Genomic DNA, 25,576 nt, shown 5'->3' on the forward strand with positions numbered 1-25,576 from the left:
TCCCTCCTGAAACCCCCTCACGGTCCTGCCCTCAGCTGGCTGTTGGGAACCTTCAGAAAGGACGTGTCCAGCCTGCTGGAGTAACGCTTGTTTTCTTTGTTTTTCTCCACAGGAAGCGAGGGATAGAAGTTGTGCAGGTGAGTACACTCATCCTCGTGGTTCTATGGGTAGGGAGGCCCTTGGCGCCCACCTCTCCGTCTCTCCTCCTCTCCTCCTCTCCTCCAGCGTCGGACACAGCTTTCTCTCTTCTTCACGTGCAGCTTGTTTTTAGCACCCCTGTGGATTTGATGTGGTTTCTGCCCTGGGCTGGGAAGACTCCGACTGGGGCTTCTCGGGTTTGGAGGGTTGCTGTGGCTTTGTCAGTGGGGAGAGGGTTGGTTTGGGAGTGCTGAGGGGAGTGTGCGTGGCAGTGGTCAGGTTGGGGTGGGTGTGGGAAGGGTGAGGGGGCAGTAGGCACCCAGCTAGACATTCAGTTGTCTTTGTGTCTTTGTGCTTTGTGTAGCCTCACCCTGGGTGGACTTGGGTCAGGTGCTCATTAACTAGAAAAAGAAGGATGGATGGAAGAAGAAGGAAGAATGGATGGAGGGGGAGGGAAGGATCTTGGAGCGAGGGGAAAGGTGGAAAGATGGAGGGAGAAGGAAGGAAGGGTGGAGGGGGAGGAAGGATAGAAGGATGGATGGAGAGAAGAGGGAAGGATGGATGGAGGGGGAGGAAGGAAACATCAAAATACTCTCAGACTCTGTGTGAGGGGCAGGCTGTGTTATTTGCACTAAAGGCTGTACCTGGCGCCTAATGGGTACTTGGTAAACCTGATGGTGACCTGGCCATGTTCTGTGTTCCCCTCGCTGTCCCCGTTGAGTGTGACTCTGTGGCCTGTGCAGCTGGGCTGGCATCCTGTCTCCTTGCCTTGTGGGCCTCATCTGCCTGTAGCTGCAGAGAGGGGAACCCAAGCTGGGGACTAGATCAGGGCAGAAGAGGTGCTGGCCCCTGCTAGAATATCTAAGGGGCTTTCAAAAAGCCTGCTGGGGAGCTCTTCTAGCCCACCCCTGTTAACTTCAGCTCCAGGCCTTCCCTCAGTGGCCATAGGAGAGCGGTGTCCCCATTCCTGCAGGTTCAGCGTCACAGGGCCCAGGTTTCCCCTGCTCCTGGGACCAGACTGGGGCTGGTTGATGGGTGGGGCTGGTAAAGGATCCTCCTTACCTCCCTGCTGGTAGTTTGTTGAACTTATCACTGGAAGGGTGAGATTTGTTTTGGGGTAAGGAGGTAGTTTCTGGAAGCCTCTCAGCAGCTCTAGGTTTTTGTCCAGGCTCTTCTTGGCTGTGCAGAATTGCATGATATACACTAGATTTTTCTCTTTTATTTTCTGTTTTTGTTTTGTTTTGTTTTGTTTTTTTGGATGGTGTCTCGCTCTGGAGTGGAGGCTGGAGTGCAGTGGGGCTATCTCAGCTCACTGCAACCTCCGCCTCCTGGGTTCAAGCAATTCTCGTGCCTCAGCCTCCTGAGTAGCTGGGATTACAGATGCGCGCCACCACACCCAGCTAGTTTTTGTATTTTTAGTAGGGATGGGGTTTCACCATGTTGCTCAGGCTGATCTTGAACTCCTGACCTCAGGTGATCTGCCCACCTCGGCCTCCCAAAGTGCTGGGATTTCAGGCATGAGCCACCGTGCCCAACCTGCACTGAATTTTTCTGTGGGCTTTAATTTCTCCATCATCAAGTGAGGGATATTGGAATTCAGGAATGGCTTACGGGTGTGTGTTCAGGGACCATTTCTGATTGATTGGTTTTGGTGGCCTGGAGGATCCTAAATCTGTGAGTGGGTGGGAATAGGGATTGATCTGTAGTGCCTGCCAGGGGTACAGGTGTGGAAAGAGGAGATATAGTTGTATGTCTCATCATGGGGTTAGATGGTCTCTAACCATTGCAGCTCTAGGATGTGGTGGCTTCCATTTCCCTTTTATCCCTCCATAATGGTTCACTTGGAAATCCACAGATCCTTTACAGATGCTACTTTACCTACAATAAGCCTGAGACTGACAGCTGGGGCTCCCTGTGCTCAGGAAGGCCCCGGCTTGCCCTGTGGTTCCACCCAGCCACTTGGGGGAACTGCTGTGGAAGCCATTTTCAGAGGAAGTGAGTTCAGGCGCTCCCCAGCAAACACACTGCCTGAGAGGGCAAGACAGTCTTCCCCCATGCCTGATCCTGTTCACATGCGACCTCAAACTGTCACACAGTGGGTGTCACCCCCACCGCTCGAGGACAGGATGAGAGATGGACAGGGGTCGGCGAGTTTCATTTGTATGGCGTTCCGGGAAGATTTAGACTAAAATCTTTAATCCGCTCCGTCTGTGGGAGGAACAGGAGACTGGAGCCATTGTGTCAGAATGTCCGGGGCAGAAGCAGCATTGCAAAATCTTTCTAGACATGTATGCTGTTCATTTCAGTGGTGGCTTGGGGGAGGAAGTGGTGGCTGGGCACCAGAGCGAAGCCAGACTGGACACTTTCCACTCCAGCATCTGAAAATAAAACCTACTATGATACCTCTCTGTTCACCTCCTCCTGGCATCCCTGTGTTTGGAGAACTTTTAGATTTTAAGGCATTGAGAAAGACTCTGCAAAAATGGGAGGCTTTTCAAAATCAGCTGGGCCTCTGTGCACAGGATCTCCAGGCTGCTGGGCCCTGGGAGCTGGGGCTGTGCCATCCTCTGGGTTCAGGTGCTGGTGACTGAAGAGGATGTGTGTCCCCTTGCTGCCAGCCATCTTCTTGTGTCCTATGTCTGGTCCCTAAGGGGCGTTTCCTGTTCTGTGCAGCCACCCAGGGATGGTGTGGTGTTAACCCTTTAGAGTTGGGGAAACTGAGGCTCAGAATGTTGTGCCTTCTCTTGGGGATTTCAGCCAGCAGTGGTGGAGTTGGGATTTGAGTACAGGTCTGTCTGTCTCAAAAGCCTGTGGCCCCTGGTTTTCTGCCGAACAGTCTCCTCTGCATGTTCATTGGTTCTCCATTTACTAAATGCTTCCATTCCTTTTATTACCTGGACTTTGGCTGCTATCTTAAAAAAAAGGATGTTGGGGCCAAGAATCAGGACTCAAGACTGCAAAACGCTGGTGACCGGAGGGAGGTCGGTTGGTCATGGGAGTTGTTTCTCTTCCTGTTATTTAATGGCAACAGTAACAGTCCTTTTATTGAGGACTCCAGTGTACCAGGCATCGTGGGTTTACTTTAAGGAAGCATTTGTGTGTAACCTTCCCGAGGTTGGTGTGGGGGCATATTTAAGAAAGTGGATTTTGCAGATCTCAGTGTCCTCTTGTGCCTGTGCCTAAGGCTGAGAAGCTCAGGAGCCCTCCTTCCCTGCTACCCCTGTGCCTGTTCAGCTCGTTCCTTCTCCCAGCTCTGCAGAAGAGTGTGCACGCTGTGAGGTGCAGGGCCGCCTGGGGTCAGGTTCCTGCCTGTGTGACCTTGGGCCAGTTGCCTAACGACGCAGTGTCTTTCTGCTCATCTGTAAAATGGGGATAATCATGGTGCTGCTCCCTTGGCACCGTTGTGAGAACTGAGTTAATTTGAGTGAAGTAATTGGCACTGGGCCTGGCACACTGGAAGCTGGCTGTCTGCAGGAGAACTGTACACTCTATCCACAGGCAGACCTGACCGAGGTGTGAGACCTCAGGGCATAAAACCCTCCCAGTAGTCAAGTACAGTGAACAGTCATTGTCATCCTGGGGCCAGGGAGGTATTTCCAGTTCCTTGCTTGCAGCAAAATTCAAAGAGGACCTGATGGTGTCCTCAGCTGATAGCACGTTAAGAATAACTTCTGTTTTGGGTGGCTGAGGTGGGTGGATTGCTTGAGCTCAGGAGTTTGAGACCCACCTGAGCAACATGGCAAAACCTCATCTGAGGGCTCCCCACCAACTACAAATGCAAAAAATTAGTCGGGTGTGGTGGTGTATGCCTGTCATCCCAGCTGCCTGGGGGCTGAGGTGGGAGGATCACTTGAACCCAGGAGGTCGAGGCTGCAGTGAACCGAGATCGTGCCACTGCACTTCAGGCTGGGTGACAAAGTAAGACACTGTCTCAAAAAAAAAAAAAAAAGAATGATTTTTGATAACAGATTACTATAATTCTTGGCATATAATTATAAAGGAATCCAAAGAATTTGCTACGGTAAATCTCTTTCCATTCCATTTTTTAAATTTGAGTAAGTGGTTTCTGCTCTCATATCTGTAAAAATTAGAAAATGGAGATGAAATTGATAAACGCTGTTTGATTCTAGCAATAGGCAATATTCATCTGAGCATTCATGAAGTAATTTTTCAGAAAATTCCCATTCTTTGTACAGATGTATTTTTAATAAGATTTATTTATTAAATTTTATTTATTCATTTATTTATTTATTTTTTTGAGATGGAGTCTCACTCTTGTTGCCCAGGCTGGAGTGCAGGCATGATCTTGGCCCATGCATCCTCTACCTCCCAGGTTCAAGCGATTCTCCTGCCTCAGCCTCCCAAGTAGCTGAGGTTACAGGCACCTGCCACCACGCCCAGCTAATTTTTTTGTTTGTTTGTTTGTTTTTTTAGTAGAGATAGGGTTTCACTATGTTGACCAGGCTGGTCTTAAACTACTGACCTCAGGTGATCCGCCTACTTCGGCCTCCCAAAGTGCTGGGATTACAGGTGTGAACCACTGCGCCTGGCCTAATAAGGTTTATTTTTAAAGGTTATTTCTTACACAGTTTTGCAATATCTTTCTGTCTTATCGATCAATTGTATACTTATAGTAATTATTAGAATAATTCGGTCCAGGAGAACACTTTTGACAGAGCTTTATGGTCACAGGAAGTTAAAAAAAATTAAAACATTGATTTTTGCATTTTTTGGCCCTGAAGTATAATAGGATAATCAGTATAAAGCTTTCAAGCATAAAATACACTGTGATGTATAAACATCTCTGAGGGAGATCAGAGTTTGTGGAGGAAAAAGGAACACTGTTAAATTTCCAACAGTTAAAGAAGAGCTTGATTATGTAATTTAAAAATGGATGATGGTGAATCTCAAATCGCCATGGTATTTAGATACCGTTGGATCCATTTAAAAGAGAAACATTAACAGTTTTATTTTAAAATGTTAATATTTACAGTATGTTGGAAATTACATCCTCTACAAGTATTTAGACTTATGAGAAATTTTTCATATCAACTTAAAAATGTGCAAATAGATATGTGGTTTTAAACATTTATTTTGTGGGGGTTTGGTTCGAAGGCCACTGCTTCAGAACATTACCCTGTTTACTTCTCAGAACCAGGCCTGAGGCACGTACCTCCTCAGAGAGGCATAGCACCAGGCTTTGCTCTCAGGCCGTCCAGAGGCCCTGATGGGGCTGCGCTGGACTGGCCTGACTCTGGGGCCTGTGCGTCCCCTGAGATCCAGAACCGCTCGCCGAGACTTGCTTGGCAGTGGACTTGTCTGCAGACCTGGTCTGTTAGGCCATGTGATGATGATCATGCAAGACACAGCGCTGTCTGCTCAGGGCTGCTCACGCAGGAGAGGAAGTCGCAGGGGAGCCAGGACCCAGGCCGCTCAGGAGAGGTTGTCCTGCTTTGTGTTGAGAGCAGGGAGTTGGGCTGTGGGACAAGGGGAGAATATAGTAAGGGTTGTGAGGCCAGATGCCCTCCGCTTCCTGTCCTGAGAGGCTACTTGTCGTGACAGTGATGGTGGCAAGTGCCTGTTTCCTCAGCCCCCTGCTCTGTGGTATGGTAATGGGAATGCTGGACGCACGGGCCACCCTGACTCCACCGTTTCAGTGTTGAGTTGGTCTCACTGAGTGCTGAGCTGAGGGCCCCTCATAGCCAGGCTGTGCAGATGGGACACAGTAGCATGAAACAGTTTCCCGGACACCTGCTGTGGATAGGCCCCAGGTGCTAGGGGCACACACAGGCCCAAGCCAGGCCCCTTCAATTCTCTGTGATGTCTGCGGATAGTGACCAAGGTGGGCAGGGACACCAGACAGGCACAGAGGAGGCCCTCACGCAGCCTGGAAGGCTCCCTGGAAGAGGAGTCTGGTTAGTGGCAATGAGCTCATCTACCCAACAGATCCTATCTGAGAGGCAAGGCCTGACGGGGCTCGACCCACTCCCCAGGTCCTTGTGCTTCCTTCTAAAACACCTAGTTGCTAAAATGACCAAGTGCCAAGCACAGCGCTATGATTGCTTCCCCTGTACACAGTGAGCCTGTGTTGGAGAAAATATCCCCTGGGTCGTCTGTGGTCTGGGGAGTGGGGCTGGGGCTCTCCTGTGGACTGGGCAGAAGGCCTGCATCAGTCTTGCTGGGTGCTGTCACCTCGGGGCATCCTCCACTCTAATCCAATCTGTGGGGAAGGCTCAGGAGGAGCAGTCTCCCATCCAGGGACTCACTCCCTCTTTCTGGAATAGTCCTGAATTTGGTGGAGGAAGACCCTGAAGGAAAGACCCACCTGCTGCCGGGCCCCCTCCAGCCTGGGCATCCTTAGGAAAGTATGTTTTGCAGCCTGACCCCTGCCCTGGCCTGTTCTCCGGGCTGCCTTTCCCCAGTTATTGTAAAAGATCAGGGGAGAAGGTGACTGTTGGCATGAGAGGGCTCGGGGTTTGACTTTAAAATGCAAATGAGCAAGCTATAAGCGTGAGAAGTACAGTAGCTGGTTATAGATTCACTGTCCTCCATCCAAATTCCTTGAGAATTCAGACACTATGAAACCCAGTCTCTGGTGCAGCGGCTGTTTCTCAAGCAGGCAAGGAAGTAAGTAAGTTCCCCCAGCTTGCAAATGAGTGAACGGTGGGCATACACCTTTCTGTCCATGTTTTCTCCGCAGCTGGTGCTGGCTGGCATGCTGGTGACCTTTGTGTATGTATTTTTACCCCTTCCTGCACCAGACTTTCTGGGGAAGAGGTTGGATGGGTGACCATCAAACCACCAAGAAAAGGCAAGTCTGAGAAAGAGACACTAAGACCCCAAGGGAAGGTCCATGTGCCTGGGGCCGAGGCAGAAGTGGGTGCTGGGCCTCTGGAGGCGAAGGAGCCATGGGGATGCCCACTGGCAGGGAAATCCTGGGGATGCCCAAGCCCAGGGGCAGGGCAGGCCTGTCTGAGCTGTGGGGGAGCGGTGGGGATGGAGGGTTGGGCATGTAGGAGGAGTGGGCCACCAGAGGATGGAGGCCATACCTCCTGACATGGAATAAACCAGGCATAGGGGCTGGCAGGGGGGCGAGGTGTTAGAACGGCCTTACAGACAGGAAGCACGGCGGGAGCCCACACACAGAGAGCAGCTGGGGAAGGGGGTCCTTTGGCTGACAATAGCTTGGAAAGGCCGCAGCCCCAGGCTTGAGGGGGCTAGTGAGAGACCAGGCTGGAGAGAGTAGCGATGCCAGGTGAGTTGTTCATGGGGTGCTGTGTTGGGGGCATGGAGGGGCTTCTGCAGGTGAAAGCTGGGTGCTCCAACTGGAGGCTATGGGGGAAGAGCTGTGGGGAGGGTACGTGGAGGGTGATTAGACAGGGCTGCACTGGAAAGCCAGAGAGCAGGGTTTTCTGAGAGAGACTGTGGCTGCAACCTAGTGAGGGGTGATGTGCTCTTCTGGGGCTCCTGCAGTGACAGAGGGCAGCAGGAGACAGACGGCACGGCGTGGTACCTGGGTAGATGTGGGATGTGAGAGGGGAGGATCAGTCCGCAGACTCCTCCCTTGTTTCTGGCCGGAGTGCCTGGGCATGGGGGTGCAGGAGGAGCAGCCGCCAGGGAGGGAAAGCCCATGCCAGCGCGGGCGCTTTCTGATAGGCGTGCTGAGCACAGGCAGCAGAGGCCTGTGTTGGTAGCTGCTCTCTGAATTCAGAGCCAGAGGGGACTCCTGTGGTTGCATAGTATGCATCTCCAGAAGTTATAGGTGCTAAATTCTCCATCTCAACATTAAAAATGTACTTGTTATTTAGGTTATATTTTCACATGGTACCAACATGTTTTTAAAAGGTGTGCAGAACACAGTGTGAAATGATCAGTCCACAGCAGGGTTCCCTCTGCCACCCATACTCTCCAGCGTGCCCCAGCTGGCTGGCCCCGGTGCTCTTGATGGATTTTATTTCCAGGTCACTGGGGCATAGGTAGGGGTGGACACCCGTGAACATTCTTCCTTCTGTCAGTTTTCTCTGCCGTGTGCTCTGGAGCCAAGCATAAGGGGCTTTGGGAGTAACGATTGCTGTGGCCTTTATTGGAGGGTTCTGACATCTTTGGAGCTGGGACAGCCCATGGCATCATGCGGTCCACCCCTATCTTGGGCAGTGGCTTTCTGAAATTCACGTGAGCCTGACTCTGACCTCTCCCCAGACCCCAGCACCTCCAAGGAGGACCGCCACGGGCTTGGGGGGCTGGCTCTGCACACAGTGTTTCCATGTGGTCATTTGAGGCAAGTAATGGACACAGATTGCTCTTGGCTGTGCCTCACCTCCCTGTGGGATCCAGAGACCTGGGTTTGAGTTTCTGAGCCTGTTTCCTGGCTGTGGATCTTCTTCTTCTTCTTTAAAGGGATGGCAGCGCATAGGTTTAAAGACACCTAAGAGATGCTGAAGGAATATTAACTGATTTTTACTCATCTGTTGTTGTGAACAATGGTGGCATTTGAGTGGGGAAAATACAGCTGCAGATGAAACTGGCTGCTGAGAAAGATATGTTGTTTCAGGGTAGAGAATATAGGTTTTTTTTTTTTTTTTTGCCTCCCCTCGGTATCACTTCTGGGTTTCTCACTATTGTGGATTCCAGCTTACTCATTCATTTTTTAAAAGATAGATTTTATGGTTTTTTTTTAAATTTGAAATGAGGTATTTTTCTTTTTTTCCCCTAAACATTGAAAATTATTTTCATTCTCCGACATTTACTATTTGCTTAGGCTATGTAGATAACAAATAATACAAACTTAGGTGAAAGCATGATCCCCATAGTGTTTTTTATTTTTTTTTATTTTATTTTATTTTTTTGAGACAGAGTCTCGCTCTGTCGCCCAGGCTGGAGTGCAGTGGCCGCATCTCAGCTCACTGCAAGCTCCGCCTCCCGGGTCTACGCCATTCTCCTGCCTCAGCCTCCCGAGTAGCTGGGACTACAGGCGCCCGCCACCTCACCCGGCTAGTTTTTTGTATTTTTTAGTAGAGACGGGGTTTCACCGTATTAGCCAGGCTGGTCTCGATCTCCTGACCTTGTGATCCGCCCGTCTCGGCCTCCCAAAGTGCTGGGATTACAGGCTTGAGCCATCGCGCCCGGCCCATAGTGTTTTTTAATAATGATGATACGTGAGGTGGGGGGAAGGGTTATATAAATCAGGGTCTGCTCATAGCAGTTCTGCAATGTGGCCATTAAAAAAAAAATCACATTTGGGAAGACAGTGTGGGGAAATGCTCGTGAGTTGCTTTGAGTACTGTCGACATACTCTGAGTGGTTTCATTTCTATCCGTTTTATTTTGGTTCCTGAGCTTTTTAGGTTTGCTGTTAGAAATAGAAGCTGTCATCGTGTTGCAGTCCTGCGTGGCTTCCGAAGGCTGTGGCGTTCAGTTCTAGGGCGGTTCTTTCCCCAGCCTTTGATGCACCGAGTCAACTTGAGCAAATCCTTTAAAAAAAAAAATGTTCCCACAAACCATGTCAAGACAACAGAGCTCTGCCAGGGCAGGTGGGGCTCTCTGTGCTCCAGGGTGCCTGGGTGCCTTTTTGCAGGCTGGCTTCCAGAACCCCAGGCCCTCCTCACCACACCACGCAGGGTTGGGACTGGATCTCCCTGGTACCTTCCACCCTTGCGTGGCCGTCAAATGTCAAGAATTCCGTGGCCTCAGTGGAGCGTGCCAGACAAGCATTTTACATAAAAGCAAAGAAAAGAGATGGAATGAAGAACACAGGGGAAAGAGGAAGGGATGGAATGGGGGTTAGAAAGGGCCAGAAGCAGGACTGTGCTCTTAAAGTAGCTGACTGTCCTGGCATTCTGGGGTGAAGGTATCCATAGCATTGCTACTCAGAGTGTGATTCTAGGGAATCTGGGTGCAGATGGAGAAACTTGGACACAAACACTGGACTCCTCAGCAGTCAGTTCCGGTTTGGCCTGGTGCAGGGCCGAGACTCTGAGGAGGAGGGTCTTGACCTGAGGACCCGGGACCGTGCTCCATGCCCAGCCAGGAGCAGCACCATCGTAGTCAAAGCCAGGAATGGAGATGCATTGCTTCAGGTCAGTTCTAAAGACCAGGAAGTGTCCCTGAGTATTTCGGTTGAGTAAGGAGTTGGCATCTCCCTCTTCAGCCCCTTCCCTGCTCTCATATTTCTATTCATGCTTTTAGAACTGCTAAATGTCGGCCAGGCACAGTGGCTCATGCCTGTAATCCCAGCACTATGGGAGGCCGAGGCAGGCGGATCACGAGGTCAGGAGATCCAGACTATCCTGGCTAACACGGTGAAACCCTGTCTGTACTAAAAATACAAAAAATTAGCTGGGCATGGTGGCAGGCACCTGTAGTCTCAGCTACTCGGGAGGCTGAGGCAGGAGAATGGTGGGAACCCAGGAGGCAGAGCTTGCAGTGAGCTGAGATTGCACCACTGCACTCCAGCCTGGGCGACAGAGCGAGACTCTGTCTCAAAAAAAAAAACAAAAAAAAAAACTGCTAAATGTCACCTTGGCAGTGACACCTCCCCTGCTTTCCCAGCAGACGCCTCTGCCCCACTCTACACACACACACACACGCACGCGCACACATGCACACACACCAAGCTGAGCTGCCTGTTGGTGTGTCCTCCTGAGGCTGGGACTTGTTGGTCTCCGAGGAGCGCATGGTCTGGCCCTGATGTGTGCTGTGTCTACTGGGAGAGTGAATTAAAGACTGAGCTGTTGTGCTACACAGGATGTGACAGGCCTTGAGGGTCTGTGTTTGCTAAAAATAATTCTAGATTATTCTTTTGCTCATTAAGTAATATGTACTCGTGGAAATCTTGGGAAGTCAAGATAGGCTTACAAATGAAAACCCAGAGATAATCATTAAAGCAATTTTTACATAAAATATGCTCTTTTTTCTATATGATGTGCATTCAGGTTGGGCTTTTCTGTGTCCCTAGTCAGGGAAATGGTTGAGCATTTGCCTGTGCCATTTAAACACCTTGGAAATTGCTGTTAGAGTGGCTGCACCAGCTTCCCACCATCCCTATGTCCCAGCATCTAGAACCATTTCTCTGCTCCAGAGTCTCAAGTTCTAGGTTGTTTCTGGTTTGCTGTTACTAACAGTGCTGCCCTGGGTGTCTCTGGACCTAAATCTTTGGGGACCTAAGTCACATCTCAGGCTGTTTCATTGGGTTGTGGTCTAAAAGTGACTTCATGGAGTTTAGGGCATTGAGATCTTACAGGGTGGTAGTGCCAAATGGCTTGTAGCCTGTTTGTATCTCTTTGCACTCCCACTGGCAGTGCATACAAGGGTATATCTCACACCAGTGAATTGGTTGTTTACCATGGTATCTCCCATGCCTGGCTCTGTGCAAGAAGCGGGAGGCTGGGGGACCCAGGGCTTTACAAGGCAGTGTCAGACTGCAGCCAGTACTTCTATAAGGACGGAGGTGTGGCCACCAGTCCCCTACACTGCCTTGTGATAGAAAAGGCCAACTCCGCTTGAGCACACACTTTGTGCCAGCCTTGGTTGTATTTACATATATTAATTTGTGTGTTCCTTATACTTTATTGTTAGGCATTTACTATTGTCATCACCTGTTATGAACAAGGAGATGAAAACAAAGAAAGATGAAGTAGCTTGCCCAAAGTTGCATGCTTATTAAGTGCGGGAGCTGAGATAGGAACCCAGGCAGTGGGGTTCTAGAGGGCTTATTCATTATTTTTAAAGCTTTCTGTTATGGAAAAAGCCACACAGTATACCAGAGTAGAGCCTTAGTCAGTGTGTGTCAGCAGGACCCCCTTTCTCTGTTGTGCCATTCTGGCCTCAAAACTTGAGACCAGCTCCTTGCTAACGATGGCTGCTGTCCTCAGAAGGAGCTGTTTGTGATTATTTACTGGTGCCACCTGCACCACCTTCACTGTCATCATCAGTGGCCCAAGGAAATGTGAGTCTGAATGAGGTATGTTGTGTATTTAAAGGATGCGATGGGCAGATGAGCCAAAATGAAAGGATCTCTTCTGTTTGATTTAGTATCATGAGTAAAAAAGTCAGAAATGTCTGTAGCATAAGTTATGTCTGTTTGGTTTGGCTAAAGCAGGGCTGACCAGGGATGATTCTCCTGCTGTGAGTGAGTGAGCTCCCAGCTTGCCCCCTGGGGTTAGAGCACATTTTGCTCTGGCTGGGGTGCATTTGGGGGCATGGGCTGATTTACGTTTTCCTTCTTTCTGGACCTCCCCGGGTCTAGCCACGATGGGGTGAAGGCATCACCCCCAGGGAGTGCCAACCCCTGACCCTAGCCCCATGACCCCCTCCCATGCTAGCTCATTATTGGCAGGGGAGGTCCCAGGGATTCCCCGTACATGCATCATGGCTTTTCCAAAAGCTGTGTAAATCCAGAGTTGTAACTTGGCTCTGTCTTTCTCCTTCCGCTTGATCCACCCCCAGCTCAAGAACTCCCCTGGGAAGCACAGTGGCTCCCGCCTTTGCCTTAGGTTCTCTGATGTTCTGCACAAATGGTGGGCAGAGACAGCCCTTTCAGGGACCTGATTGCCCTGGTGTCTGGTTCTCCTTCCATAGGCCTGTTTTCCAGCTCGACTGTCAATCTGAGTCTTTCTCTTTTTGAGCTTTATGCAATGGCTTTAGAGTATACCCTATAAGGAGATCCCGGCTTGCTGGTGCCCGGCCCTGCAGCTGTGTCCCAGAAACTTGGCGGTGGTGCGTGCGGCTCACTCAGCACTTCTACAGAAGCTGCCTGGGGAGGCTCCCAGGGTTCCGGTGGGAATGGGATACCGAGGTCTGAGAGGGGGCTTTGATCAGGTGTCCTGGGGGAACATTTAGAGCTGGATTCTCTGCAGGAAGGCCACCAGCCAGCCAGCCGTGATGGCCTATGCTTGTAGTCCCAATACTTTGAGAGGCCAAGGCAGGAGAATTGCTTGAAGCCTAAAGTTCAAGACCAGCCTGGGCAACATAGTGAGACCCCATCTCTACAAACATTTTAATTTTTCTTTTCTTTTCTTTTTTTTTGAGACGGAGTCTTGCTCTGTCGCCCAGGCTGGAGTACAGTGGCGCGATCTCGGCTCACTGCAAGCTCCGCCTCCCGGATTCACACCATTCTCCTGCCTCAGCCTCCCGAGTAGCTGGGACTATAGGCGCCCACCACCAGACCCAGCTAATTTTTTGTATTTTTGGTAGAGACGGGGTTTCACCATGTTAGCCAGGATGGTCTCGATCTCCTGACCTCGTGATCCACCTGCCTCAGCCTCCCAAAGTGCTGGGATTACAGGCTTAAGCCACCGTGCCCGGCCAATTTTTTTTTTAAAAGGTCACCAGCCCTGGTGTCTGGGCAGTAGGCACCTAGTAGGATTGCTTCAGAGCTCTAGAATGCGCACATAAAAGTTCCAAAGTGCGTTTGGTCTCTGGGCTGGGCTTCTTTGAGCAGCCCAGCCAGCAGCAGTGAGAACTCCTGTGTGTGCCTCGCCTACTGGGTGCCAGGGTTAGTGCCCCACCTGCCAGGTGAGAGGACTGAGGCTCACACAGGTGGGCTCGTCACTGCCTAGCATGTGAGCTGTGGAGCTGGGATTGGATTCCAGGGGTGTGATGGCATAGCCAGTGCCTCTTCTGCTCTGAAGCCTGGCTGCCGGGTGAGAGTCCAGTGACCCCTCCCTAGTTCCAGCTCCATCCCTCCATAGCTGTGCAGCCCTGGGCAGTGGCACAACTTCTCTGAGGCCCGTCTACCAGATGGTGACGAGATGGATGATTGAGATGAGGGGAGGGCAGGTGAGAAGGCCTTCTAGAACTCAGGTCCTCCTAGGGGAGGCGTGGGTAGCCTGAGGTCAGGGACAGGGCTTAGTGTGCTGTGTGGGGCTGTGGGGAGTGGGAAGCTCACTGGTTTTCTTGCTCCTGAGATGACTCGAGGGGTCTTGTGAAGCTCACACCCCTGTCTCACTGGGCAGGAGTTTGGCCTCCACTGTGTATCTCTGCCATCTCAGGTGGGTGGGGGATCAGGGGGTCCCTGGGCAGGAGGGTGTGGGTTTCCTGGCTTGGAGGCAGACCTTGGCTCACTCCCTTCCCTGCCCAGGCAGTCTTTTTGCTGCAGGCCCTGCCAAGTAGAAATAAGTTATTTACAGTGTTTTGACAGGATCATCGGCAGCCGGGATGGGCAAGGATGCCTTTGGGACTGAGCTAATGGCCAAGGAGTGGGGCTTGGAGAAGGGTCTGGCGTGGGAGAGAGATGGGAGATGGGGGTGGGGTGGGGGCCCATATTTACTGAACTTGATAAATCTTGATAAATGCCAGGCCTGGCCCTCCCTTAAGCCAGGGCTTTGGGGCCTGGCAAGGGTAGGACTTGATGAGTTTGCCTGTCGACCGAATATTCCGCCTGATTGCTCAGGACCCTCACTTATTTTGCCGTCTGAGCCTTCAGTGCCTTCCTTTTTTCAGCAGGGACAAGGACCCCTGCCCACCGAGTAGATCTTCTTGGGGAGAAGATGAAACGTCTTGGTGTGTGATAGGCCAGGCCCTTGCCTTGACCGTGAGCCAGGCAGCCCCTCACACTGGGCCACCATTGACCTGTTTTACGACTTCAAATAGCATAGACCTGCTGCGGGACCAGGGCCGCCCGCTAGTGCCTGACCTCTGTCCTGCACGATTTTCTGACCCTCTAGAAGTGGGTTTGAAAGTGTCTTTCAGGACAGTCTGGAGAGCCTCCTGTGTAGCTTGTGGGAACAAAATGTGTTTCCCCCAGCCCAAGGATAACCAGCACACTAAAACGTGAATAAAGTGTGACTTTATTCATGTCCTTTGAACATAAAAATGGCACACACATTGATGCATTTAAAAAAACTTTTTTTTTTTTTTTTGATTAAACTTTTTTTAGAGATGAGATTTTGCTCTGTCACTCAGGTTGGAGTGTAGTGGTGTGATCATAGCTTACTGCAGCTTTGAACTCCTGGGCTCAGGCAATCCTCCCACCTCAGCCTTCCGAGTAGCTGGGACCACAGGTGTGCACCACCATGCCCAGCTTTGATGCAGTTTTTTTTTTTTTTTTTTTTTTTTTTTTTTTTTTTTGAGACGGAGTCTGGCTCTGTCACTCAGGCTGGAGTGCAATGGCTTGATCTTGGCTTACTGCAACTTTTGCCTCCCAGGTTCAAGCGATTTTCTTGTCTCAGACTCCAGAGTAACTGGGATTACAGGCACGCGCCACTATGCCTGGCCAATTTTTATATTTTTAGTAGATATGGGGTGTCACCATGTTGACCAGGGTGGTCTTGAACTCCTGACCTCAAGTGATCTGCCCGCCTCGGCCTCTAAAAGTGTTGGGATTACAGGCATGAGCCATCAGCCTTGACGTAGTTGTAAACAGAGTTGTGGTTCTGTTGTAATCTGTCCCCACAAACACGCTTAGCATTCTCTTAGTGCTTCCCCCTTTGTTAAATGTCTACTTAGGCTTGCTTTTTAAATGACTGCATAATATTATCTGATTGTAACTGAAATTCTTTGAGTCCCTTGGTTGATGCTGGCCACGGTTCTGGTCTCTCACCTTTATAAATAGTATTGTGATAAACATCCACTTTTGATATTGTCGGGGCAAGCCTGTGATGATTATTTCTTTGGGTTACAGAAGTTGTATATATTGTTTTTATAGTCTGTAGGAGGAATACATACTTCTTGGTGAAATAAACAAACCCATACGTTTTGGGGAATTACAGAAAGCGAAGGTCTTGTGGGAGTTTGTGCTTCCAGATTTGAATGCTGTGTTATCTCGTGTGCACCAGGCACACATACAGCAAGCACTCACTTCTCTCTCATGTGCCCTCCCTCCCCTCCTTTCTCACTCCTGCCCCAGACCCCCGCTCTCTGCCCATGGGGCTGGGGGCCGTGGCCTAGCTGCAGCTGTGCCCATGGCCTTTTCCCCTTGCGATTATTCCTCACCCAGGGAAAGCGGCAAGGAGTGCTGGGCTCTGGAGGAGGTGGGTGGTCTCTGGGTGGCCTCTGGTCCTGCTTCTTCCCAGCACTGAGAGTACTTCAGCCTCCTTGCCTGGAAAAAGGGGTTGTCATAGCACCAACCTCTAAGGTTAAGAAGGGTAATTGAGATACAGCGTTAAAGTACTTATCCCATAGCCTGGCCCCAGTTCTGTGTTGAGGAATCTGCAGCTAGTAGTGGAGGGTTAGGAGTCGTTTGGGGAATTGCAGTCTGGAAAGTTAATTTCTGAAGAGTATCACACAGCAGCTTGCAAGTTAAGTTGTCTTTTGGAGTGATCCCTCCAGTGGGTCCTTAGTGGTATGGAGCCAGTCCAGATTTGGAGTGGGACTTTTGGTGTGGGTATGGGTCACTGTCCCAGGGAACCCCGGCTGCCTGACCTTGAACCAAAATCCTTGTCATTGTGGAGCCTGTGTCCCCCTCTGCCTTGGGCATTTTTACTTTTATCTTCCTAGTTCTCAGAATAGCTCTGTGAGACGGGATCTATTTATTATTCTCCCCATTTTGCAGATGAGAAAACTGAGGCTCAGATTTGTCACTTGCTTCTGTGATATTTCTAAAGTCACAGAGCTCCAAGCACCAATCACTGTGGGTCTTTGAACTCAGATCTGCTGTTTCCTATGGCCTAGGCTCTTTCTACTCTGACCCTTCCAACCCCTGCCCCTGCCCCAGTGCTAACCAGACCTCTCTGGTTCCTCATGAAAACCTCATGTGGCCTTCCTGAATTTTCCAAGGTTACCACACAATCAGCACCCCAATACCTTGTAAGCATGGGCCTTTTGCAGCAGAGCAGGGTCCCCTCCATTTCTGAGCTTGTGTCACTGTCCCCATGCTGACGCTCACCTTTTCCAGACTGTTTCCCCTCAGCCTGGCCTCTCTCCTGGTGAGGGTCCATGCCTGGCCCACGCGGCCTGATGGTTCTGCGCTCATCTCTCTGGCTCAAGTTTGCTCCCTGTCTTCTGACCCTGTATGTGTGGTGACCCAGAACACGTTCCTCTTCATATCAGCCAGGGAGCTGGCAGGAAGCAGAGCTCACCCTCAGTGGTTCAAAGAGAGCCTTGAAAGCAGGGGCTGTTTGTTGAGCTGTGGGCAGGGTTAAGGGAGCAGCGGGGGCTGGTGAGGCACCCAGAGCCTGGCAGCAGAGAGGAGCTGCTCCTGCTCCTTGGGCTGCGGGTAAGGTGAAGAAAGTGTAGAGGCTCTGTGATGGCAGTCACAGCAAGCCACAGCCACTGCCCAGGCATGTCACTGAAGCAGGGAGCAAGGGGGGACTAAATACCCCGCCCCTCCCTCCTCCTGCCCTCTGGTCTCCTGTCAGTGAGCCCTTTTGGCCAAGTGCAGCTGGAAGCCCTGGATCTTGAATGCTTCGTTCTATGGCAGTCAGTCTCCCAGGCTCAGAGCTGGGCAGTGGATGGGGGTGAGCAGGGAGTGACCAGCACCCCCCACCCCTGCCTCACGACCCGCACCCCCTCTACCCCTGCCTTGTGACCCGCATCCCCTCCACCCTTGCCTCGGGACCTGCACCCATTCCACCCCTGCCTCGGGACCCACACCCCCTCCACCCCTGCCTCGTGACCAGCACCCCTTCCATCCCTGCCTCAGGACCTGCACCCCCTCCACCCCTGCCTCTTGACCAGCACTCCCTCAAGCCCTGCCTCGCGACCTGCACCCCCTCTACCCCTGCCTTGTGACCCCCATCCCCTCTACCCCTGCCTCGTGACCCGCACCCCCTCCACCCCTGCCTCGTGACCCACACCCTCCACCCCTGCCTTGTGACCTACACCCCCTCCACCCCTGCCTCATGACCTGCACCCCCCCACCCCTGCCTCATGACCCGCACCACCTCCACCCCTGCCTCGTGACCTGCACCCCCTCCACCCCTGCCTCGAGACCCGCACCCCTTCCACCACTGCCTCATGACCCGCACCCTCTCCACCCCCTGCCTCGTGACCTGCACCCCCTCCACCCCTCATGACCCGCACCCCCTTCACCCCTGCCTTGTGACCACCACCTGCCCCTGCCCCGAGACCTACACCCGCCCCCGCCTCAAGACCCGCACCCCCTCCACCCCTACCTTGTGACCGGCACCCGTCCCCGCCTCGAGACCTGCACCCCCTCCACCCCTGCTTCATGATCTGCACCCCCTCCACCCCTGCGTCGAGACCTGTACCCCCTCCACCCCTGCCTCGTGACCAGCACCCCCTCCACCCCTGCCTCATGACCAGCGCCCGTCCCCGCCTTGTGACCTGCACCCCCTCCACCCCTGCTTCATGATCTGCACCCCCTCCACCCCTGCCTTGAGACCTGCACCCCCTCCATCCCTGCCTCGTGACCAGCACCCCCTCCACCCCTGCCTCATGACCTGTACCCCCTCAACCCCTGCCTTGTGACCAGTACCCCCTCCACCCCTGCCTCGTGACCAGCACCCCCTTCACCCCTGCCTTGTGACCTGTACCCCCTCTACCCGTGCCTCGTGACCAGCACCCCCTCCACCCTACCTTGTGACCCACACCTCCTCCCCCCTTCCTCATGACCCGCACCCCCTCCACCCCTGCCTCATGACCCTGTGGACCTCAAGGCAGAGCGGCAATGTGTCCCGTGTCCTCTGTGGGAGGAGACCCAGTTCTTCTGTCCCTACCCAGAGTCCAGCATGGCCACTCTGGCTTCGACCTTCCAGCCTGGCCCTCCCAGATGCCCCTGTGGCCATCGTCTTATGGGCTCATTTCTATAATCAGTTTATGATTGATCCTTTGAGGGAGCTGATGGGCTTGCAGGCCCAGGGCCCTAACAGGGGCTCAGCCCTTCATTCCTTCTGTTGCTGGGCGCTCACCCAGGCCCCAGTGGCAGGTCCCCTGCTGCCCTCTGGGGAGTCTAAGATGACCAAGTCCTTGACCTCTTCTGCGTCAGTAGCTCAGGGAGACAGACAGGTGTGGGGCCACCTGGGAAGATCGGGGCAGGGAGCTGGGGAGGGCTCTCGCTGGGCTGATGGATTTCTCCCACCTGTCAGTAAGTAACCCCTTGAGAGACAGCTTGTGGTGACACCGGAATCATGGGCCATGATCCTTTTTCTCTCCATCAAGGTGCCTGGCACCACCAAGCATGGTGAGAATGACCAGGAGGGCGCCTGGTGGGTGAGCCCTGGGTCGTGTGGCCCCCATGGGAGAGCATGAAGCCATGGCTGCCTATGCTGCAGGCCAGGGCCACAGGAGACTGCGTTCCCCGCTGGAGACTGGGCTCCCCACTGGCTCTGCCTCTCATCCCCACCTCTGCCTCTTATCCCCGCATGGCCTGGGCTGGGCTCTGCTCTTTTCTCTGTCTGACAGCTGATAGGATCTCATGGGTCCCGTTTCACTTTCGCCTTCTGTGAATCCCTGATTTTTCAGAAAACGGGGCTAGAAAATCTCCCAGGTATACTCGCACATCTGTTCCCTTTCTTAGCCTTTCATCTTGAAGTCAGCTTGGTGAGGTTGCCCTGTTCATGCTGCAGAATCCAGGGATCTGAGGCCTCCCGCCCTCTGGGCAGGGAGTGAGTATGAGTGAGCGAGTGTGTGCGCGCGAGAATTTGTCAGTCTGCTTGAAGCAAGCTCTTTGGGTTCTGTTTCAGCAGGACAGATTTCCAGAGAACCCAGCCAGCTCTCCACGTTGGGCCGCACCTGGGTGCGGTGTTTCTGTGTATAGCAAACGCGCATGTGGCTGCCTGTGTATGCACCGTGGATTTGGAGTCTGGGTGATGGGTTTGCATGCCATCTCTGACGCTGACCAGCCTTATGACCTTGGGGAGTCACTGTGCTCTGGGCAAGTCGCCTGTTGAGGCTCATAATCCTGACAGCATTATTCATCCTCGGCCTGTGGTCTCCTGGGTGGCATTTGGGAGCACCCGGTGGGTGAGCCAGGTGCTTTCTAAGCTGTAAAAGTGCCCTGTGATGTGAGCAGATACGTGATGTGCTCTCCCAGCAGCACCCAGTTTTGGAGGCTCAGGAAGCATTCCCAGCAGGGCCTGTTTTTAGCCTTAAAACATCATGCTTGAAAAATGCTCGCATGCAGTTTATTTAACTTTAAGTGGGGCAAATTCTGAAATGAGTTGTTTATTGTCCAAGTTGAATTTTTAATTTCTCATAAATTCCCCACAAATTGCTGTAGTACATCTTTATTTGTTGAATCTGTCAGAGTTGTTTATGGCACTGAAGCCTGGGCTCCCCCTGTTTGTGGGCTGTTGCCACGGCAACGCCAGGGTCAGAGGCTCTGGAGGAGGGGCACTGCTCCAAGGTGGCGTGGAACGTTCTGGAATGGGCTGGCGGTGTGAAGTAGAGCTGTGGCTGCTGCACTGAGATCCAGCCATGGGTGGGCTGAGCTGGTTAAGACCCTTGTTCCTCTTTAACATTGCCATGCTCCTCTTGGTCCCTTTTCCCTTGGGGGTGCACTGCTGAGGTCTCCTAATTCTGCTTCCCTAAGCCCTCGCTGCTTCCAGTGTGGTCTGGAAACTAGTGGCAGCTGCACTGATGGGGCGCCCATGAAAAATGCAGACTCCCGGGCCCCCAGACCTGCTGAGTCAGTCTGCAGTTCACCAAGCTTGCAGGCGCCTTCTCAGCATGGGTAGGCTGCGGAAGCCCTCATGGCCACACTGCCCTTGGGTGACCCCAGAGGCCTTGGCCTGGCGGTTCTTGGTCTTTGCCACCATCCTCCCCTGTGATCTTTCTGACTCCTTCCCGGACAGTTCCCTCTGCTTGGCCAGGCGTGGGCTTTGCCCGTCAACCCTGCTGCACCCAGGCCACTCTCCTGCTTCGCACACACCAGTCTCTACTCACACCGTCCACCCCAGCCTTCTCTATCTGGGGAACTCTGGGCATCTTGGAAGAGGCAACTCTTGAGACACCTCCTCTGCGAAGCCCTCCCTCCTTTTCTCCAGACCGGGTGAGGTTCAGCTTCACTGGAACTCTCCTGTGGCCTAAACACCTCACATGCCCTAGCCTCATGAGGCTGCCTGATTCACCTCCCTAGCTGTGAGCTCATGGGGTGCCCTGGCTGCTCCTCCCGTCTGCTGGGTGCTCAGACCCCAGCTAGTGCTCAGGAAGGTCTGTGGAGTCATTGCTACTCCAGTCAGCTGGCTTCACGAGGCTGAGACTTGAGGCTGGACTTCTCCCAAGAGGCTGTACGCTCTGCCTGGGGAATGGTAGGGACCGCTGGGCACCTTCAGTTTCTGAGGCCTGACTGGCAGCTGGGGCTAGGACCGGATGAGGCTGGGTCCTTGGACTTTGGAAAGGCACTGTGGGAGGGATGCATGGGAGGGGACAGCTGAGAGGATTCCCGAGCTCATGCGCAGGTGAGCGCAGAAGTTCAGGTGGCCTTTGTATGTCCCTTGAGTATCTGCTCTGGGCCAGGCAGTTGCCAAGGCTCAGGAGAGTCCCAGTGAACAGACCCCAAATCCCTACTTTCATGGAGCGCTTGTGTCTAGGTTGAGAGACTGAAAACAGAAATATGTGTGGGTGGCAAGTGAGGTGGGGGAGGAGGACAGGGAGAAAAATGAAGCAGAGTAAGGGGCCGAGGGTTGGTGTGGGATTTGGGAACATGGCTTGGCTAAAGCTGAGGAGATGCTGACCCTTTGACCCTGCAAACCCTCCCCTGCATATACCCAAGAGAAAGGAGGGCTGTGTCCACCAAAAGACACGTGTAGAATGAGTGTTCCCAGCAGCAGCATTCCTGGTGGCCTCAAAGGGAGACAGCATGCATGCCCACTGGCTGTAGAATGGGTACGTACGTGAACTGTGTTATCGTCGGGTCATGGAATTGTATCGAATACAGCAGTAAGAATCAACCACGGATGAGTCCCATAGGCATGAAACATGGCCAAAGATGCCAGGCGCAGAGGCGTATTCAGTGTCTGAGTCCATTTATGTGAAGATCTTCACCAGGCCAAGCTTCTCTCTGGGGACTGGAGGCAGGCTAGCAGTCACCTTTGGGTACAGGGTGCCGGGTGGGAATGTGAGGAGCCTGTTGGTGTCTTGCAACTGTCCTCAGTCTTCCTCTTGGGTGCCAGTTTGTGAATATTCAAGCTATTCACTTATGGCATGTGCTTGCTTTCTTATCATGTTATGTGTCAGAAAAAGGCTCATAAAAGAAAGAAACAAAAGGGGGAAAAAAGCCATGAGAGGCAGAGAGAGTGCTGTTTTCTGTAATATATGCCCTTAGATTCTCTAGAACATTGGTTCTCAAGCCACTGTGCATATCAGGACATGGCACTGCCCCTCCTGAAGCTCCCTTGCCAAGAGGGATGCATGCTCCAAGGATGGGCTGCCTGGTTAGAAGCCAGTAGCCCCAGTGGCATCTTTCTTGCTCTTCACTAGACTGGAGCCTCTCTGTAATCAAGGGAGTATGTGTCCTGCACCCCCAGCCCTGGCCCAGTGTCTAGTTAGAATAGACAGTGAGCATGTACAGATTGAAGTGGTTTTTTTTGGTCCCAATGGTTTTAGCGTGTCTTCGGGAATATAGGCTCTGTTTTTGGGCAAGGAGATACAGGGTTCCCTCCTGTACTTTAAGACTAACCTCCAAGCCAGAGAGGTGGTACTGGCGGGAGATAAGATCACCCGTTGTCTGGATGCTGTTTTCCATGCAGCAGATGTCGGCTCCAGTTTCTGTCAACCAGTTTATTAAAACCTGCGTTTATTACTTGTTTGCCCTGTGCCAGGCACTGGGCTGTGTCTTAGTCCAGCCCCACAGTACCCTGTTTCCAGATGAGGTCGAAGCAGCTACACATGGGGGACTGGCTCAGTTCACTCGCTAGAAGTGGGGACTCTGCCTCTAAGTGGGGTGAATCCCAGGCCAGCACTTGACCCACTGACAGGGTGGAGGGGATGTGAGGAAGGAAGACGTTCAATCAGGGTTGGATGCATGAAGTGCGGGGTGGGCTGCAAGGAAGTACTTCTAAGCCTTTGCTCTTCACTTTCTTACCCCACCTATCTCTCCCTACTTTAGCTGTCAGTCTGACTTCCCTCTCTCTAGAACCTTCCCGGATGACTCCGCAACCCGGTGGTTTTACCTGCTGTTTCCGAAGCCTGGCTGTTCCGTCTACCTCCCAGGCATCAGCCCAGGTTCCAGAGACCACTGGAATCACTGTCACCTGGGAGATTGATTTTTAATAGACTCTGTTTTAGAGCAGTTTTGGGTTCACAGCAAGATTGAGAGGAAGGTGCAGAGATTTCCTGTATCTGCCCTACCCTGACACACATGCAGCCCCCCTTACTGTCAACATCCCACACTAGCCTGGAACATTTGCTACAATCAGTGAACCTCCCTGGATGCATCAGGATCACCCGAAGTCCCCCGTGTGTGTAGGGCTCACTCTTGGTGTAGTACATTCTGTGGGTTTGGACAAATGCGTAGTGACCTGCATCTACCATTGCTGTACCATACAGAGCAGCTTCACTGCCGTGGAAGTCATCTGCACCACCTGTTCTTTTTAAAGCATTTCTAAAAAGAAGTGCTGATGGGGTGGCGTCAATTACGTCCAGATCTCTGGGGCAGCTCCTGAGCATTGGCTGTCATGAGGCCCCCAGGTGGTTCTGACAACAGGCAGCCAGGAGAGGGGCGGGTGGGAACCACTGGATCGAAGTAATGGTTCTCAAACTTGAGTGTGCACTAGAACCCCCAGGGAGCACGTCTTCAAACAGGTGGCTGGCCCCATTCCCAGGGTCTCCGAACCAGCAGGTCTGAGGGGCCCGAGAATCCACATCTGTAACAGGTACCCAGGTGATGTTGACCCTCTGTCTGAGAACCACTGGTTTTAAACAGTGGTGACAAAAGGTGTGGTTGGGCCAGATGTGCCTGCTCAGAAAGCCACCAGAGTGCTTTCCAAGTCTTTGGGGCATCTGGGAGATTGTGCCCAGCCCCTTTCCCAGTTCCGAGTGAGGGACTAACCCTGGGATGGGAAATGTAGGGCTGTTTCCTGTACCACCAGACCCTTGGGGACCTGGGTTTGGAGGGAGGGTGGTAGTGCGGGCAGGTATTATATTGAATATAGAGTGAGCCAGAAGGCCGGTGAGGCTTGGGGGCGAACTTCCAGCCCACTGAGTCACTCTCAGGGAGTCTCTGGCCCCACTGAAGGATCTCCCCACCTGCCCCCACTTGGGGTTCCTTTGACCCTCACAGCAGGACAAATAAGACCCCTAGGGTAAGAACAACCCAGACCAGGCCTCCCTGGGTCAGAGTGTCACCTAGGGCCTGGCATTGAGACTTTGACCTTGTATAGAGCCTGGGATTATGGGAGAAGCAGGCTGTTCTTCAGACAACAGGCCGCCCTAGATGCCTGGCGTCTGTTGTAATAAAAGACCTTTAGTAGAAACTAAGTCTGTTGCCTTTGGCCTCCTAGGAGCCCAGCAATAAAATCAGTGTAAATAGAGCTAACATTTGGGAGTGGTTTATAAAGCACTTGAAAAAAAATCCCTCATGTAAACCCAAAGACAGTCCTACAAGCTGCGGGAACGATTAATTACCCTACCTTTTGGATGTGGAAACTGAAGTTGAGAAAGGTTAAATAACTTGCCCATGGTCACAGATCTTTTAAATGGCGGAGCTGGGATTTGGCCTGGGGACTCTGCCACCCAAGTCTCTGTGCTTTCTGCTGTCTTATTCCCCTTCCTCCACATGGTCCCTCCAGGCAGAGATGAAGGTGCAAGTTCCAGCTACAAAAGGGTGAAAATGCTGGTGCTCTCAGAGTGGAATGTGTTGGAATTTCTCACAACAGAGTTGTTCTTGAAATAGGTGGTTATTCTTGGCGTTTCTTAGCCCAAAACTGTAGAGGTGAGTACTCCATAGCCATAACCGTGGCAGGGATTAGGGAGTGAGTTAGCTTTCCAATGGAAGGGCTTCCGCCCCACCTGCTGTCTTCTGTTTCCCATGCTGAGACATTTGGAGGCGCAGGGTGGGTTCTGGTCTCATTGGATTAGCTTTCAAGCTTGGCTCTGAGGCACCCCTAGGGGTTCCTTGAAGGGGTACCTGCTTTTCAAGGGGGATGAATTGCTCACCACTCCCTTCACCTGAGCAGCTCTTTCTTTTTTTTTCTTTTGAGACAGAGTTTCACTCCGTCACCCAGGCTGGAGTGCAGTGGCATGATCTGGACTCACTGCAATCTCCGCCTCCCAGGCTCAAGCGATTCCCCTGCCTCAGCCACCTGAATAACTGGGATTACAGGCATGCGCCACCACACCTGGCTGATTTTTGTATTTTTAGTAGAAACAGGGTTTCACTATGTTGCCCAGGCTGGTCTCGAACTCCTGAGTTCAAGCGATCCACCCGCCTTGGCCTCCCAAAGTGCAGGGATTACAGGTGTGAGCCACCTTGCCCAGCCACTCTTTCTTGATCTGTGTTTGATCTGGGGTCTAACTTTGATCTGGAGTTTGCATGTTAGATTTCGTTTCAGGAAAGACATTTGAGGTCAGAGAGAGTTTGAAAACCATGGTGTCTGGGGCAG

General features: G+C 52.3%; 1 protein-coding gene across 1 annotated transcript in view; it reads left to right on the forward strand.

The window, feature by feature from the left end:
* LOC105467527 (inositol-tetrakisphosphate 1-kinase) overlaps nt 1–25,576 on the forward strand; it is a 181,514-nt gene that overhangs the window by 44,453 nt on the left and 111,485 nt on the right. Inside the window, exon 2 of the mRNA XM_011717174.3 lies at nt 113–137. Within this exon, the coding sequence (XP_011715476.1) occupies nt 113–137 (25 nt within the window). The remainder of the gene's footprint in view (nt 1–112; nt 138–25,576) is intronic.

Source organism: Macaca nemestrina, chromosome 7, assembly GCF_043159975.1.
Source record: "Macaca nemestrina isolate mMacNem1 chromosome 7, mMacNem.hap1, whole genome shotgun sequence".
NCBI lineage: Eukaryota > Metazoa > Chordata > Mammalia > Primates > Cercopithecidae > Macaca > Macaca nemestrina.